Here is a 14474-nt window from a genome sequence, read left to right on the forward strand (position 1 = left end):
CTCACTCGCATCGCTCTTCTTCTCTTCTTCATCACACTCTCCTTCCATCATTTTCCAAGAAACAGATGGCACAACTTTTCCATGTGGCCTGTCTGTCTTTTTCCAAAAAGTTCTCACATTACTTACCATGGGCTGCCCCCTACCTCTTCCAAAAAAAACACAACAGCTTAGGGCAATGTCTGCGCCCGCCGTCCAACACGTCGCATCTTGTCTCAATGGCCGTCGCTCCTCGTTTCAAAACATTGGTCCGGATTCGTGATGTTGGAGAAAGGAGCAGCAGAAACTTCGGAAAATTCAGGAGAGAAAACACAACGGCGACATATTCATGCATCCCGGCGGTGGTTTCTTCGTTCACATCACTACCGTCCTTGCTGGCAGGTTGTCCGTGTGTATAAAATCGGTCGGCATTCTTTGCTATGGTCTTCTGCATCACACTTCAATTTTTCATTCACCAAAAAGCGTATATAGATGACTTATGTGCTGTCTCTCTTCCAAAATCGGCGATAGAAGGCCTGATGAGTGGGAAGACTGTCGGATTTCTGCGATATCGAAACCGCCGCTGGCTCTAGTGATGATTTCGAAAAGACGGAGAAGGGCGCTATATGTTCGGAAAGATCGCAGACAACTTCCATCACGGAGAACCAGAAAACACGAAACCAGCCTTGGATGACTTTGGCGCCGTTCTCCTTCGCCAGCCGCTAGCTGAGCGGGCGCGGGTATAAAACGCCGTCTTTCTGCGCTCTCTTCCTTCCTTCTTTATCATATCTCTTCTCTGGGTTTCTCAAAAAGTATTGTACACAGCCTTACATGTGCGTTCTTCCTTCCCAAAACCCGAGTTGGTCACACATGGCGGAGCCCTGGAGACAGTCTCCGCGCTTCCCAAATCTAGACTTTCGATCCAAAACCCACGCAGTTCATGTCATATTCCGCGACTGCGACTTCTTAAAAGGAAATCGAAAAGGGACATGGCTGTGCAGTTCCGAGTTGCAACAAAAGCACAAGAAACCCTGCCATGTGTGTGGAAAAGACTAAAATCTTACCTCATATACGTCATGTTCTGTGGAAGTCAGCAACAGTCACGGTGATGGACTCAGAAAAGCCAACCTGGAGAAGCAAATGGTTCTCTGTCTCGGTGTCCAGATTCTGATCTACAAACTGAAAATACTGCTTGAGCGCTTCTATGTGGCTGGAGAAAGAGCCATTTCATTCCAGGTTCGCAGTCCAAAAACCATTCGACATACTTGTATGTGGCACGACATGAAAGTCCAGAACACGAGAAACACCCTCCTCGTGACTCTTTGTCTCTGCTCTTCCCAAAATCACAAAAAACTCGACAATGTCTGCTAAGAGAGGACTATCTTCCCAACAGCCATCTTCCAAATTGTGGATGTGAAACATTGATGTTGTGCCACTGCGACTTCCAAAATACCGCCTGGAAGAGTATATGATCTCTGTGCGTGTGCGAAAAGCGATATTCATGGTACTGTATTCCTCAAAACTGCAAGGTACTACAACATGTTGGAGCTTTCAAAAAATAAATGCATGCCTTTCATGTCTGCTCCTCCTGATAATTTGACAAGTCCACACTCATGCGGTTCGAGAACGCTTGCGGCGGTCTGAGCGCTAGTCTTGGGCGTGTATAAATACCTGCAGCGTCTCGCTCTGCTTTGTCTTCTACACTTCATTCTACCTCTACCATTTATTACCAAAAAAGCGCGAGAAGATGTTCATGACTGCCTTTCTTTCAAAAGTCTGACTATCGCTCTACATGCCCGAAGTCCTTCTGGGGTGTCTACTCGAAAGGTCAAAGCTATTGCTGCATGTGTCGCGAAGCAGACCAAGGCTATCCATCCTGAATCCCATATCAGAGCTCACGATGTGAAATCTGTCCAAAACTATGTCCCTCACTTGATATCTGTGCCAGAGATACCCTCACGATTCTACCATGAAACTACCAAAACGCAAAAAGAAACGCCGTATGTCTCGCTCTTCTCGGACGTGGTCGATATAAAAGCTCTCGTCTTCCTCTATGTCTTCTTCTCCTCTATATCCTCACCCTCGCAGGGTTTATTACCAAAATCTGGGTACTATCATGGAATGACTTTCCGCTCCCAATAAAAGATACAGGGCATGACAACATGGCTGTGGTCGCCGTCTGCGACAATATCAAAACCTCCGAGATTGCCTATGATGTGAGGCAACCAATCTCCGCGACCAAAAGTACAAGCTTGAATCTCTATGTGCTCTTCTCCGCTGTTGTTCTGGAAAACATACAACCTAATTTTCTATGAGAAGTGGTGGTGTTACCAAAAAATCTCGACGAAGTTTTTATGTTGCGACTCTGTTCTTTCTCCCAAAAGCTACGGCTATTCCTTTGATGAGATCGCCGGCGCCGCGCTTCATCAAAAACTGTGAAACAAGGTGCATATGTCCTCTGTCGGAAGAATGAAAAAACTCATGTCTGAGCTCCCATGTCCCAGAAAGTGAGCGCGATGAAGCTTTATTAAAATGCCTCGAGATCGGCCACATGACTAGCGGCTGGGCTTGTGGCGATATAAAAGCCTGCTGTTTTCCTCCCTTTGACTCTTCACATACCACGTGCAGTCCTCGGACATCAAAATCACACATGAGCTTGCCATGTCTCTTCTCTCTTTTCCAAAACAAAAGAGGCAGACCGCATAGGTCGAGAGGACGGAACCAAAAACCACTTTCGCGCGAACTATGATGAGCAGTTTTGAAATTCCCAGTTCATGCACATGTACAGCAACTGGCTTCCTCAGGGACTACATGTGTCCCACCATTACCAAAATTAAACCGGTACTCTGCCATGCTCTTCTCTCCTGCAGTATCAAAAGATGATGTATACTAGTCATGAGAGAAGCAACTCTCGGCTAGGAACCGGCCGTTCCAGAGAAATATAAATCCTGGCCTTTCTTTCTACTCTTCTATAAAACCGGCGTTCCATACTTCAAACTCAAAAAAAGCAACATATGCAGCCCATGTTCGCTCTGGCTGCTGTTCTTTTTAAACATCCAGCTGTGTTCGTTATGAGATCGAGAGACCGCCAGCCTGTACAGTTCACTAAACGAAAGAAGCATCCTAACAGGATACAGGGTACTAAATTAAAAGAAGTGTCATGATAATTTGCAGCGCCTCGAGAAACGCAGGAAGGTTGGAAGCATGCAGCGTGTTTGCATTTCTGCGGGTGGCGCCATCGGAGACAGCCGTGCATCCGTCCCTACGCCTGTGCAACGCTGTTTCAATGTACTTGACCACGTACCTGAGAGTTCATGAAAACTGTCACACGAGATATGGGGAGGGAATGATGAAATAACGATGCAGGGTATTGGCAAAGGCAACGCCTGTACTATCTAACGAACCTGATCGATGAATCCATCAATCGGAATTAACGCTTGATGACGCCATCAAGTCCTCTCATAACGCGTGATGATTCCATCACGTATGAACCACGCCGCTCGATGAATCCATCGAGCGTGCCCTGGGATTACCATGTCCTCGGCATCTCCGCCAGCAAGACTTTCTACAAAGGGCACATCAGATCCGTCAACCAGATGTGGAACCTCCGACATGGAGACGTTCTCGACTGCCACCGTCGCCGGGGTCATCGTGACCGCTTTACGCGCGCAAAGCATCGATCCGGGGTGGAGGAGCTCGTGGCGTCTCATTCACCCAGAAACCCCTCTCTTTCCACCCCTTTCCCACTCGCAAATCATCTGGTAAGGGCAGGACTAGTATGTACTCCCCCTTTGCATCCGCCCGTAGCATGACGCAAGGCCTTGGGGCGATTGGGCCGCTCTCTCCGGGACTTGTGCAGCAGACAACGCACGCTCTGGACGCCCCTTGACCCTTCGGGACAAGATAGGAGCGGATAAATCCATAGGCCGCGGTGAGCATGCAAAGAGCGTTATCTTCATGGTCGGCATTGTTCCAAGCTCTGATGCAGAATTTGGTCGTGAGGCATTTTTTGACTTCATCGCGAAGCAGTTTCGTGAGCTGGGCAGGAATGCCGTTGCGTATGACGACGTTGCGACCATTCTGAATGGGCAGCAGTATTGCGATGGGGTATTCTTTGGCATGAAGTTCCGAAGAGGCAGTCGCAGGCACGGAGGAGTTGGGTTCGGCATCGCTGGCGAACGGGCACTCGCCTTCTCGAGAGCGGCGTGATCGACGCTTTGCTCGCTTGCTTAAAGAGCATTCGGCACTGGCTCGCCGTTTCCCTGCGCCCTTCGTTGGCAGTGTCTTTTGAGGTGCGGCAGGATATTCTTGGAGTGTTAGCACCTCTGCCTTCATTTCAAAATTGGTGAGTTAATTACCAGTTGCCGACGCTGGCCCTTCCGTGATGGAATCGATAGCAACGACAGAGGCATGAACGCTCCGACGTTGAGCAATGACGCTCGGCAGATTTTCCAACCTACGCTGGAGATCTTCACGTCGCCGCGTGCTGGCATCTCGTCGGGCACGCAATGGTCCAAGCAAGCGCATAAGCGCGTCGGAGTCATTAGGCAGGTTGGAGGCCATTTTCTCGATGTGAGTGGTATGGCGTTGCAGTCACTTTGACAAAATGAGCTGATGATGTGTGCGCGCTACTTGGTAATCACATTTGTGAGGGCAGGCACGAATAATCGGATGACAAACGTTGACGTAGCTGTGGTGGTTTGGGCAGGAAGTCGCACATGTCCGCCACACCATCTCCCACACACCACTTCTCGCAATGCCGCACGATTCACGGGATACCAGCGAGATGTCTCCAAAAGTAGTGTTGCAAAAGCTGGCCGTAACACACAGATTGATTGTACAATCATACAGCGACATTCATTGATGCCGCAACCTCTATATATCCGCAACGATAACCTCTTCCCCTTCCTCGTGAGCTTTTCTCACGAGCTTTTCTCACGAGTGCTCACTCACGAACGTCTAGTCACGATCGTTTAGTTCACCCACGAGCGTTTACTCACGGGTATATACTCGTGAGGGTATACTCACGAGACGACGAAACGGTCACCTCTTGACCCTCCAAAATAGCGCACATCCTTGACGAGATAACCCTCACTGGCATCCACCTCACCGACTTATTCGAGCAAACTCTTCCTCAATGAGTCTGTCGAACTCTTTGCTAAGAGCGTCGAAGCCATCCCCATCGACTTCTTCGTTCTTGACAAAGGGAGCAGAAGTGCGACAAGCATTCCTGAGCCTCTCATTCTCAGCCCTGAGCTGCTCATTCTCAGTCTTGAGCCTCTCATTCTCAGCCCTGAGCTGCTCATTCTCAGTCTTGAGCCGCTCATTCTCAGCCCTGAGAGCATCCATGTCCGCCCTCATCTTATCGATCTCGGCACCACCGGCATCAGTCCGTGATCGCTTCGGCTCCGGTTGTTCGTCGTCGTCACCCCGTGAGCGCTTGGGCACCTGCTGTGACGGATGGTAGTGTCCTTTGTCGGCAAGCGGCAGCACGCTATCGGCAAACTCGCGGTACTCTGGGTAGTCGCGTCGAATGACCTCCAGATCGAGTGGCGACGGGCGAGTCTGCCTGGGCCTACGCATCCCTTCGCTTGAGCACGTACGCTTCAGGAAGGCAGCAGAGAGCCAATATCGGTCACAAAGCTATCGAGCATCAGCATCTGGTGGACCTCAGCATGGGGGAGAAGCCTTACGCATCCTTGGTGGTTCATGGTTCCACAACGGCAGCAGCGACGAGGGCAAGAGCTGTCGCGGAGCAAATGATACGAGCCATGCCCGTAAATGTTTGTTTCTCCACAATGCAGGCAGGTCGTGTCCTTGCGGCTCATTCCAGAGCCGGCCGGAATCTCCAGCTGATCTACGCAGTCGTGGGGCCGAAGGTAGTACTTGACGTCGAGCTTCAGCCTATACTGACCGTTGTCGGCATTGTTATTGGCATTGGCACTGGCACTGGCATTGCCATGGGCAGACCCATCGTTGTACCCGTTGGCACTGGGGTTGGCACTGTAGCCACCTCTGCCGCGAGGTGCTCCAGATGGCGCATTGTAGCTCCCTCGTCGAGGTCCTGTCGGCACTTGACGTTGGCCGAAGCCCTGCGGATGGTTGCCGCGTCCTCGCATTTTTGCGTTTTTTTGGCAGATTTCGAACAAAAGTTGGTGTGGTGTGGACGCGAGAGGTAGGAGGCAGGAGCTCTGGAGTGACTGCGGGCAAGAGCCACATGCAGCGAGGAAGGCAGGTCTAATTCATTTTCACTTTTCACACCAGTCAACCTTGGAACGGGAAGGCGGTTCACAGCGTGATACCCATCTTCCCATGGTTCTGCGATGACCCAGAAGCGACCCAGAAACGACGACCCAACCACACTGCCCGAATTCCATACGACTTATAGGCGACGAGATACTGGCTTCGGTTGAAGATGTGCAGGTGGCTGGGAAATTTCAGGTGAAATGAGTTAAGTGAATTAAAAATACGAGACAACTCAAGATGGAAGTACAAAGCCAACATGCCTCCGTCTACACCTGGTTACAGTACATGATGACATAAATTTCGGGTATCGCCACAGCCATGAACATTATGAAGAGATGCGCGTCCTCGCGACAGTATTGATCTTCTACGGTCCGCGATGAGCCCCACCGTCGAGCTCGTAGGTATACTGAACAGGGAGCTCCTGCGGTGGCTCGCTAGCGGTGTGCTGGTATTTGTAGGGCCCAGGCATCACGGGCTCTGATGCCAGCTCGGCCTTTGGGTACGCGTCTTGGTACATCACTGCCGGCGCGTACGGTTGCTGCATCTTCTTCTTTTCTCGACGCTTGTAGAGAAACCATAGGCCTACGCCGACCATGAGCGCCAGTGTCGGCCCAATAGCGATGCCCGCGATCGCGCCGGATGACAAAGATGAGGACGAGGATGAGGAAGACGAGTCGCTAGACGGAGGTGGCGGTATGGCGCTCGATGCTGCGTTTGATAGGACGTCTGATGCTGTAGCAGGAGCGGAAGAGGGTGTGGGTGATGCTGAGTCTGATGCAGACGAAGTAACCTCGGAAGTCGGTGACGCGGAGCTGGGTTCTATACTCGAACTACTTGTCGGAGCAGCGCTGGCACTGGCTAGTGACACGAGGTCAGCCGAGAGAATCTGGCAGCGTACAAACTTCTCGGTGAATTTGTAGCCCGACGCGCATGTAGTCTGGCCTGGACAGCATGCTTGGTCTACGCCAGCCTCAAGGTTAGCGCATGGCACCGAGTCGGCTTCTTCGCAGACAGATGGCTGGTCGACGTAACAGCCAGGCTCGCTATTGGGATTGTCGATGCAACACCATCCCTTATCGAGAAGGTTCTGGCACTGGGGGTAGCTTTCTCCCTTTCGGATACAGCAAAGCGTATTGCTGGGGTTGCAGGTATTCGTTACCGCGCCTTCGCCTGGAAACGCATCTTCGCATACGTCGCGCTTGAAAACTTTGAGTCCTTGCTTGAGGGCGCGCTTGATGTTCAGCGCAGCTTCCTGTGGTGTGGGAGACGTTCTTGGTTGATGGCCGAGTGCTCGTGTTGGGAGTTTATCGAGTGTATGCGCAAACGTGACCGTAGTAAGACAGAAGAGGAGTAATACCCATCGCGAGACCATGATGACCGTGCCAGCCATCGATGAAGCGGAATCGGTGTACAAGGCCGGAAGCAACAAGGCTGAGGTGCAAATCCTGAGAAAGGGTTGGTAGACGTACAACCCACGCGAGCGAGGCTAAGATCTGATCTTATGAGAATGGTGCGCTGGAAGGCCGTGCACCGCCATTTTGCTGCGGTCGATATCGACACCAATTGTAGTAGCCATCGCACATTTTAGAGTGGGGGCCTTACCGCAAGCCTGCGATCTACTGGCTGAGCGGCCTGAGGTTCGGCCTGAGGCTGTCAGGCAGCCTGGCGCTTAGCCTCATGCTCGTAGTTTCTTCCAATCCTTCTCGAAAGATATGCAAATACACATGCTGCAAGACATCGATGGGTTAGTCCGCGACTTTCCAATACATATGCTTCGCCATCATCGTTGCGCTCAGAAGAGAGGGGGAGGGCGGTCTGTCTCGTAGGTGTGTTATCGTGCCAAGAGCACGTTGGCCCCACGGCAAGGCCTCCAGTAATAGGAGTAGGTCTCGTTGTGGCTGCAGCTGAAACAAGATAGTGACGATTTCCTGGACTATGGGTGGCTTATGGCGTCGATTTGCCACATGTTGAATTTGAGCGGAGGCGCCACGAAACACGTCGCTCAGTCTGGCGACTCGAGGTTGATGGACATCAGAGCCGGTTGTGAAGCTCCGGTGTGACTTGTTATCCTCATTGATGGAATCTGTCGAAGTAGCGCTCTCGCGGCTACATCCGTCGTTTTGTGTGCTTGAAGATGTGTCGCAGCGTGTTGTTGTCGTCTGGTCGATCTTTCATCACGCTAATGCACGTCGAGCCGAGATCGGGGCCAGAGGCTAACCATCCTTGGACTTGGCCGCGGCATGACTTTGGGGGCCAGAACTGAACCCTTTCAGCTGCTGCTGACACGTTCGTAATATTGCTGTGGTCATGATTCCGCGCATATCACTCAGACATGCCCTGATCCATGAGCAGACTCTACGCTATCACGTGTCCAATGTAAACCTTGGCTTCAGCGTATCGCTACCATGGTCCTTAGTAAAATCTCATCTCAACAACCAAAGTACACCACAGTCATGTGCTGCTGCTCCTAATGTCTGGAGGGATGGAATAAAATTTCGCACTTGTGCGTCGTTCCTTCTTCATCGATCTTCAATTCCAATATGAGACTCTACGCCAACGTCATGTCCGCGTTGCGTCGACCGATTCGAAACCCTTTCATCGCTACGTGTCTCGTACTCCTATCCGTTCTGACTTTCTGGAAACTGAGCTCGAATGTTCCCGATAAACTTTATGGCGGCATCGCTCTCAACGAAGGCCCGTTCGACAAGGCCCTAGTCATCGCTTCCATGAAGCATGAGAATACGTCTTGGTTCTACGATGAGCTTCCAGAGTGGCGCAAATATGTCTATGTGGTGGACGATCCAACCGCCGAGCTCACGGTGCCGTTGAACAAGGGTCGTGAATCGATGGTGTATCTTTCGTATGAATACAACCCTACGCGATTATGTCGTTTGCTATGCAAGGACTGACTCTGAAATAGCTTCATCATCGACAACTACCACAAATTGCCAGGAAACATTCTCTTTCTCCACGCGGAGAGATACCAATGGCACAACGACGATCCTGACTATGACGGTCTGTCGATCCTGCGAAAGTTTCGCTTTTCCTACCTACAGGAAAAAGGGTATCTCAACCTGCGCTGTGTATGGGTTCTGGGTTGCCCGAACGAGATTCGCCCACTCACAGATGCAGTAGACGCAGCCCACACTCAGCCTCATGCGGGTCATTTCTACAAACAAGCCTTTGAAGTGATCTTCCCAGGTCGCGACATTCCAATGGCAGTTGGTGTTTCTTGCTGCGCGCAATTCGCTGCTACGAAGGAAAAGATACAGGAACAACCGGTTGAATACTATGAGCGCATTCGAAATTTGTTGCTGAGGACAACCTTGGAAGACTCAATCAGTGGAAGGATTATGGAGTATTCCTGGCATAGTAAAATACCCCACCCTGGTCATGGAGTTCCCAGTGTACTAATTCTTGTAGTAATATTTGGGCAAGACCCTATTCACTGCCCCAATGCGAGTGTGTGCTATTGCAAAATGCTTGGGTTGTGCAACCTGAAGTGCACTAGTGGCGCTTGCCATGGTCGGTACGAACTGCCTCCGTTCGCAACTCTCCCTGAAGGATGGCCGATCATTGGTTGGCATGGCGAGCAGCGAAAGCTCGGAGTTCCGGGTTAAGGAAGACATATCGTTGAGTGCTCTGTGAGAGTAACCATGGCAGTCAATGTAGGTGCCAACTTGATGTATGGTAATACTCCCGACCGCTGAACGCTTGCTGTAATCAGCAAAACACTAGGCGAGGCGGGGCGACTGTAGAAACGGGAGCGGACTAGTAGGTCTGCACATGCGAATTAGCTCTCGTCAAAGAGAAGGACCGCGTCGGCCAATTACAATCGCCTTAGAAAGTCTGACTTCACGTATATCGCGACGATCTGCATGCGTTGAAAAGCCTCGTATTATAAGTATCAAATCATGCTTGGTCGAGCGACTGCGCCAAGCACGTAGCGAAATACCTTCCTCTTAATCTTTGCAGTTCCTCATGAGTACCCATTTCGGCGATAATACCATCTTCCATAACGAAGATAACATCTGCGTGTCGAATCGTGCTCCTGTATGCAATGTCAGTGATCGATCATCCTGTATCTCCACATGGATGTACTCACAGCCTATGCGCGACGGCAATCGTCGTCCTCGACATCGCAGCCTCATCCAGCGCCTTCTGCACGATCCTTTCACTTTGAGTGTCCAACGCCGACGTCGCTTCATCCAGCAACAGCAATCGTGGCTGGCGAATGAGCGCCCTGGCAATCGCGATGCGCTGTCTTTGCCCGCCGGAAAATTGCAAGCCCTTGGATCCGCAAAGGGTTTCTAGACCTTCGGGTAACGAGGCGACAAATTCGAGGACATTGGCTTGGCGACACGCCTCTTGGATCTCGGCGTCGGAAGGCTTGTGTTGGAGACCAAGGGCAATATTCTCTCGTACGGAGCCAAGGTAGAGTGGTGGCTCCTGTTGGACCAGCGACATGTAACGGCGGTAGAGCTGGGGAGACATGAGCGAGATATCCTGATCATCCAATGTGATGCGTCCGGATATCGGGTCGTAGAAGCGTAGCAGCAGAGACACGACTGTACTCTTGCCACAACCGGAAGGGCCAACAAAAGCAGCAAATTTCCCGGGCTCGATCTTCATCGAGATACCCCTCAGCACCCGGAATGCGTTGCGCTGCTTGTACCTGAACTCAACGTCTTCCATGGCGATGGTGCCATCAGATGGCGGCCCCTTCCCGTCGGTTTCATCGGATTCGCATATGGTCGGTTTGACTGTCCGCAGCCACAGGATGTAGTTCGCGGCGCCTTCTGCCTTTGTGATCGACGTGCTGTACATGAAGAATTGCGCGACACCCTGCCCACCAAAGACGATGGCGATGAAGATGACAAAGAACTGCGACGTAGTGTACTCGCCTTTCGCAATTAGCCGCGATCCGTACCAGAAGCCTAGAGCCATGACTAAGAAGTCAGCGGATTGCGAAAGCGCGTATGGGATCAGCGCAAAGGTTAGATTCTTAACGACTTTGCCCGTGATAGCCCGGAGTGTGTCGCTGTATTGCCGCATGATCGAGGTTTCGAGAGTGAGCATGCTGACCGTCCGTATGGAGGTGACGGCTTCCGTAGCCAAACCCGCGCTGCCAGAGAACTGTTCCTCTGTGGCACTCTCGAGTTTCTGGTCCAGTCGAATACGATAGTAGCCGGCAGCGACGATGATGGTCAGCCCGCCGAACACCAGCGTCAATCCAAGCCTCCAGCCATACGCTATGCCAAGCGCACTACTGGCCGTGATGTTCACCAGAATGTTGAACATTAGACCCAAATTCGCAGACATCAACTCCTGCAATGCTGTCGGTGCAGATGACAGCTTTGAGGTCAACGCACCAGACGAGTTCTCCGGGCGGTCAAAGAACTCCTGGTCAAAGCTGATAATGCGTTCGATCATTTCCCGTCGATAGCGATGAGTCATTGCCTGCCCAATGTTGTTACATGCAAGACCGATCGCGAAGTATGCGAAGAGGTTGGCGAGAGCCAGCACGAAGAACATGAGTGCCCAGAAATTTGCTTCGTCTTGTGCCTCAGACCCTTGCAGTGTGAAAACCCTAACAAGACGAGAGAAGATGATAGCCTGGGCTGGGTAGGTACCGCCGCCGATGATGCCCCCAATGATGGTGGCGGCATACCAAACCCAGAGATCCAGGTTCTCCTTCAGCATGATCCAAACGCACTTGATGAGTGAGTAGCCCAAAGTCCCAGCAGCAAGCTGCTCGATTTCGCGCTCGAGATCCGTGTTGCTGTACTGCGATTGCATTCGTCGCATGGGGGCTTTGCTGTCCAGAGCGTCTTCGACATCTGCTGTTTCCAGCAGCTCTTTCTCAATGTCCTCGTCGTTGGCCTTTGTACCAAGATCTTGTGCGCGCACCATTGCCGCATATAGACCATCGCTCTCGAGGAGTTCATGATGTGTACCCTGCTCGTAGATCTGGCCTTCTTTCATGACGATGATGTTGTCGGCCGCCATCACAGTGGCAAGCTTATGGGCGATGATCAGCGTCGTCTTGTTGATCGAAACGCGGTTGAGTGCGCTCTGCACGACCTTCTCTGCGCGGGGGTCTAGAGCGCTAGTCGCTTCGTCAAACAACAGAATCTTGGGGTTCGAGATGATGCTTCGAGCGATGGCAATGCGCTGTCGTTGGCCACCGCTCAACATGCTTGCGCGCTCTCCAACTTGGGTATGGTAGCCTTCCGGCAGCGCCTCGATGAAGTCATGCGCGTTGCTGTTCCTACACGCTTCCTGCACGAGTTGCATTTGCACTTCCGCTGGCAGATCCCTCTGGTCTCCTACAAGGCCCTTAATAATGTTCTCGAAGATTGTGCCTTGGAAAAGGGTAGGTTCCTGCTGAATGAGGCGAATGTTGGACCGCAACCATTTCGTGTTGTATTCGGAGATGTCTCGACCATCAAGCAGTATCTGACCAGTAGCAGGTTGGTACCATCGCTCAAGCAGACCGACCAAGGTCGATTTACCACATCCACTGGGCCCGACTAGAGCCGTCGTCTTTCCCGCTGGTATCGACAAACTCAGTCCTCGAAGGACTTGTGCGCTGGGTCGTGCAGGATAGGCGAATCGTAGATCGTTGATGATGATTTCGCCATTGCAGTCGGATGGCTGCATGCCTTCTGCCGAGAGTGGATCGAGTGCCGACGGCCTGTCGATGATAGAGAACAACTCGCCTGCCGCCGAGGAGGCATTGGTAAAAGCCTGTATCTGCGGGAAGATGAGCAGTGTTGCAGTGGCACCGAGGACTACACTCAGAACGACGGTGAAGACTGTGCCCACATCACCAATCTCCCCGCTCTGGAACATGCGGAAACCTTGCCAGAAGGCTAGCGAAGTACCTGACATAACCAGGAATGTTTGGCCGGAGAAGAGCACACCATAAATGACGGACTTCTTGTTACCCTCCTTATGCGCCTTCTGGAGGTAAGTCTCGTATCCGTCAACGATCTTCTGGTGAGCCCCGAAGGCGTGAATAGTTCTGATTGAGCTGATCGCATCTTGTGCCAGAGTCCCAGCTTGCGAGTAAATTTTGGTCTGTGTGCACGTTGTTAGTCCACTGCGTCAAGACATGTGGTCACTGGTACTGACCACTCTAGCTTCGATGGGCGCATCCATGCCTATGCACACGCCCGTGATTAGGAAGATGGCAGGTATTATGCTCATGACGATAAGAGCAAGCTTCCATTGGACAGCGATTGCCACGATGAAGCCGGAGAAGAAGAGTGAGATGCCTTGGACGCATGTGAAGAGCTTTTCCGCGGTGCCTTGATTGATTCTGTTGCCATCTAGGCCGCGATGTCAGCATTGTGTACCTGGGTACTTGAGGTAGGCTACTCACTGGTAGTAACCTGAGTCGCGGCAGATCCACTGCCATCTTTGTCGAAATGAGCCACATCCTGACGGAGCAACTTGTCCAGAAAGTCCTCTCGCAACGCGCATGTTGTCCTGGCTGCCGCGATACAGATGCACAGAGTACCCAAATACCCAATAACGAAGCGAGCGACAAAGAGGTAAACAAAATAGAGTACCAAGTTGTCGATGCTGCTGGTAAAGTTCGAGCTATCTTGGCCGGTCGCTTGTTGGTTGAATTCGGCTGTGGACTGTCCAAAGACAAGAGTCATCAAGGGGAGCGCAGCACCAACGACGACGGCACCTGTGAGTCCAAGACCGAACAGTACGCGATCAGCCGTGCTGGCGTATGTAAAGATACGCTGTGAGAAAAGACATCAGTCTGGGGTCGTTACTCTCGTGCGCATCTGTGACTTACAAAGTAGTCTTTCAGACTTCCTTCTTTCTCTTCTTTCTTCGCTTCTTCGTTGGAAGCCTTGCTCGATTTCCCATCATCAACATCGACTTGCTTTTCTGGGTCGGCGTTGCCAGAAACATCGATCGCGACAGCGGGTCTGTCTGCTGTCTCCTGCATCGTGTTGGAGCTGTGAGTAGTCACCGACGGCGCGTCACGGGTGTCCATCATCGTTCACAATGCGCAAGCAACATACACGCATTAATGCAGCAGGCAGGACGTGTTGTTTGTCGCATGAGATAAGCAGGCCTAGAGCGTGTCTATAGCGTCGCGTTCACGGGCGTCTCGCGCTCCGGACGTCAAGGCCTCCGGCGTTGCCAAGGCGGCGCCCATCAGCCGCAGAAACAAGACGTCATGACATTCAGGCATCATCAAAACCGATCGATATGAGCCGCGAGTA

General features: G+C 51.8%; 2 protein-coding genes across 2 annotated transcripts; both read right to left on the reverse strand.

The window, feature by feature from the left end:
- Nucleotides 1-5082: 5082 nt before the first annotated feature.
- Nucleotides 5083-5673, reverse strand: J4E78_003675 (uncharacterized protein; the record flags this gene model as incomplete). The annotated part of the gene is made up of 2 exons (XM_049364312.1): nt 5083-5492; nt 5670-5673. 2 exons carry the CDS (start codon nt 5671-5673, stop codon nt 5083-5085), a joined length of 414 nt encoding a protein of 137 aa, XP_049223390.1.
- A 4461-nt stretch (nt 5674-10134) lies between these two features.
- J4E78_003676 (uncharacterized protein) lies at nt 10135-14194 on the reverse strand (the record flags this gene model as incomplete). Its single annotated transcript, XM_049364313.1, has 5 exons — nt 10135-10273; nt 10328-13305; nt 13360-13556; nt 13610-13982; nt 14039-14194. The coding sequence occupies 5 exons, from the start codon at nt 14192-14194 to the stop codon at nt 10135-10137; spliced, it is 3843 nt and encodes a 1280-aa protein (XP_049223391.1).
- Nucleotides 14195-14474: the final 280 nt, after the last annotated feature.

The sequence above is a fragment of the Alternaria triticimaculans genome (genome assembly GCF_023758025.1).
Source record: "Alternaria triticimaculans strain BMP 0046 chromosome Unknown scaffold_4, whole genome shotgun sequence".
NCBI lineage: Eukaryota > Fungi > Ascomycota > Dothideomycetes > Pleosporales > Pleosporaceae > Alternaria > Alternaria triticimaculans.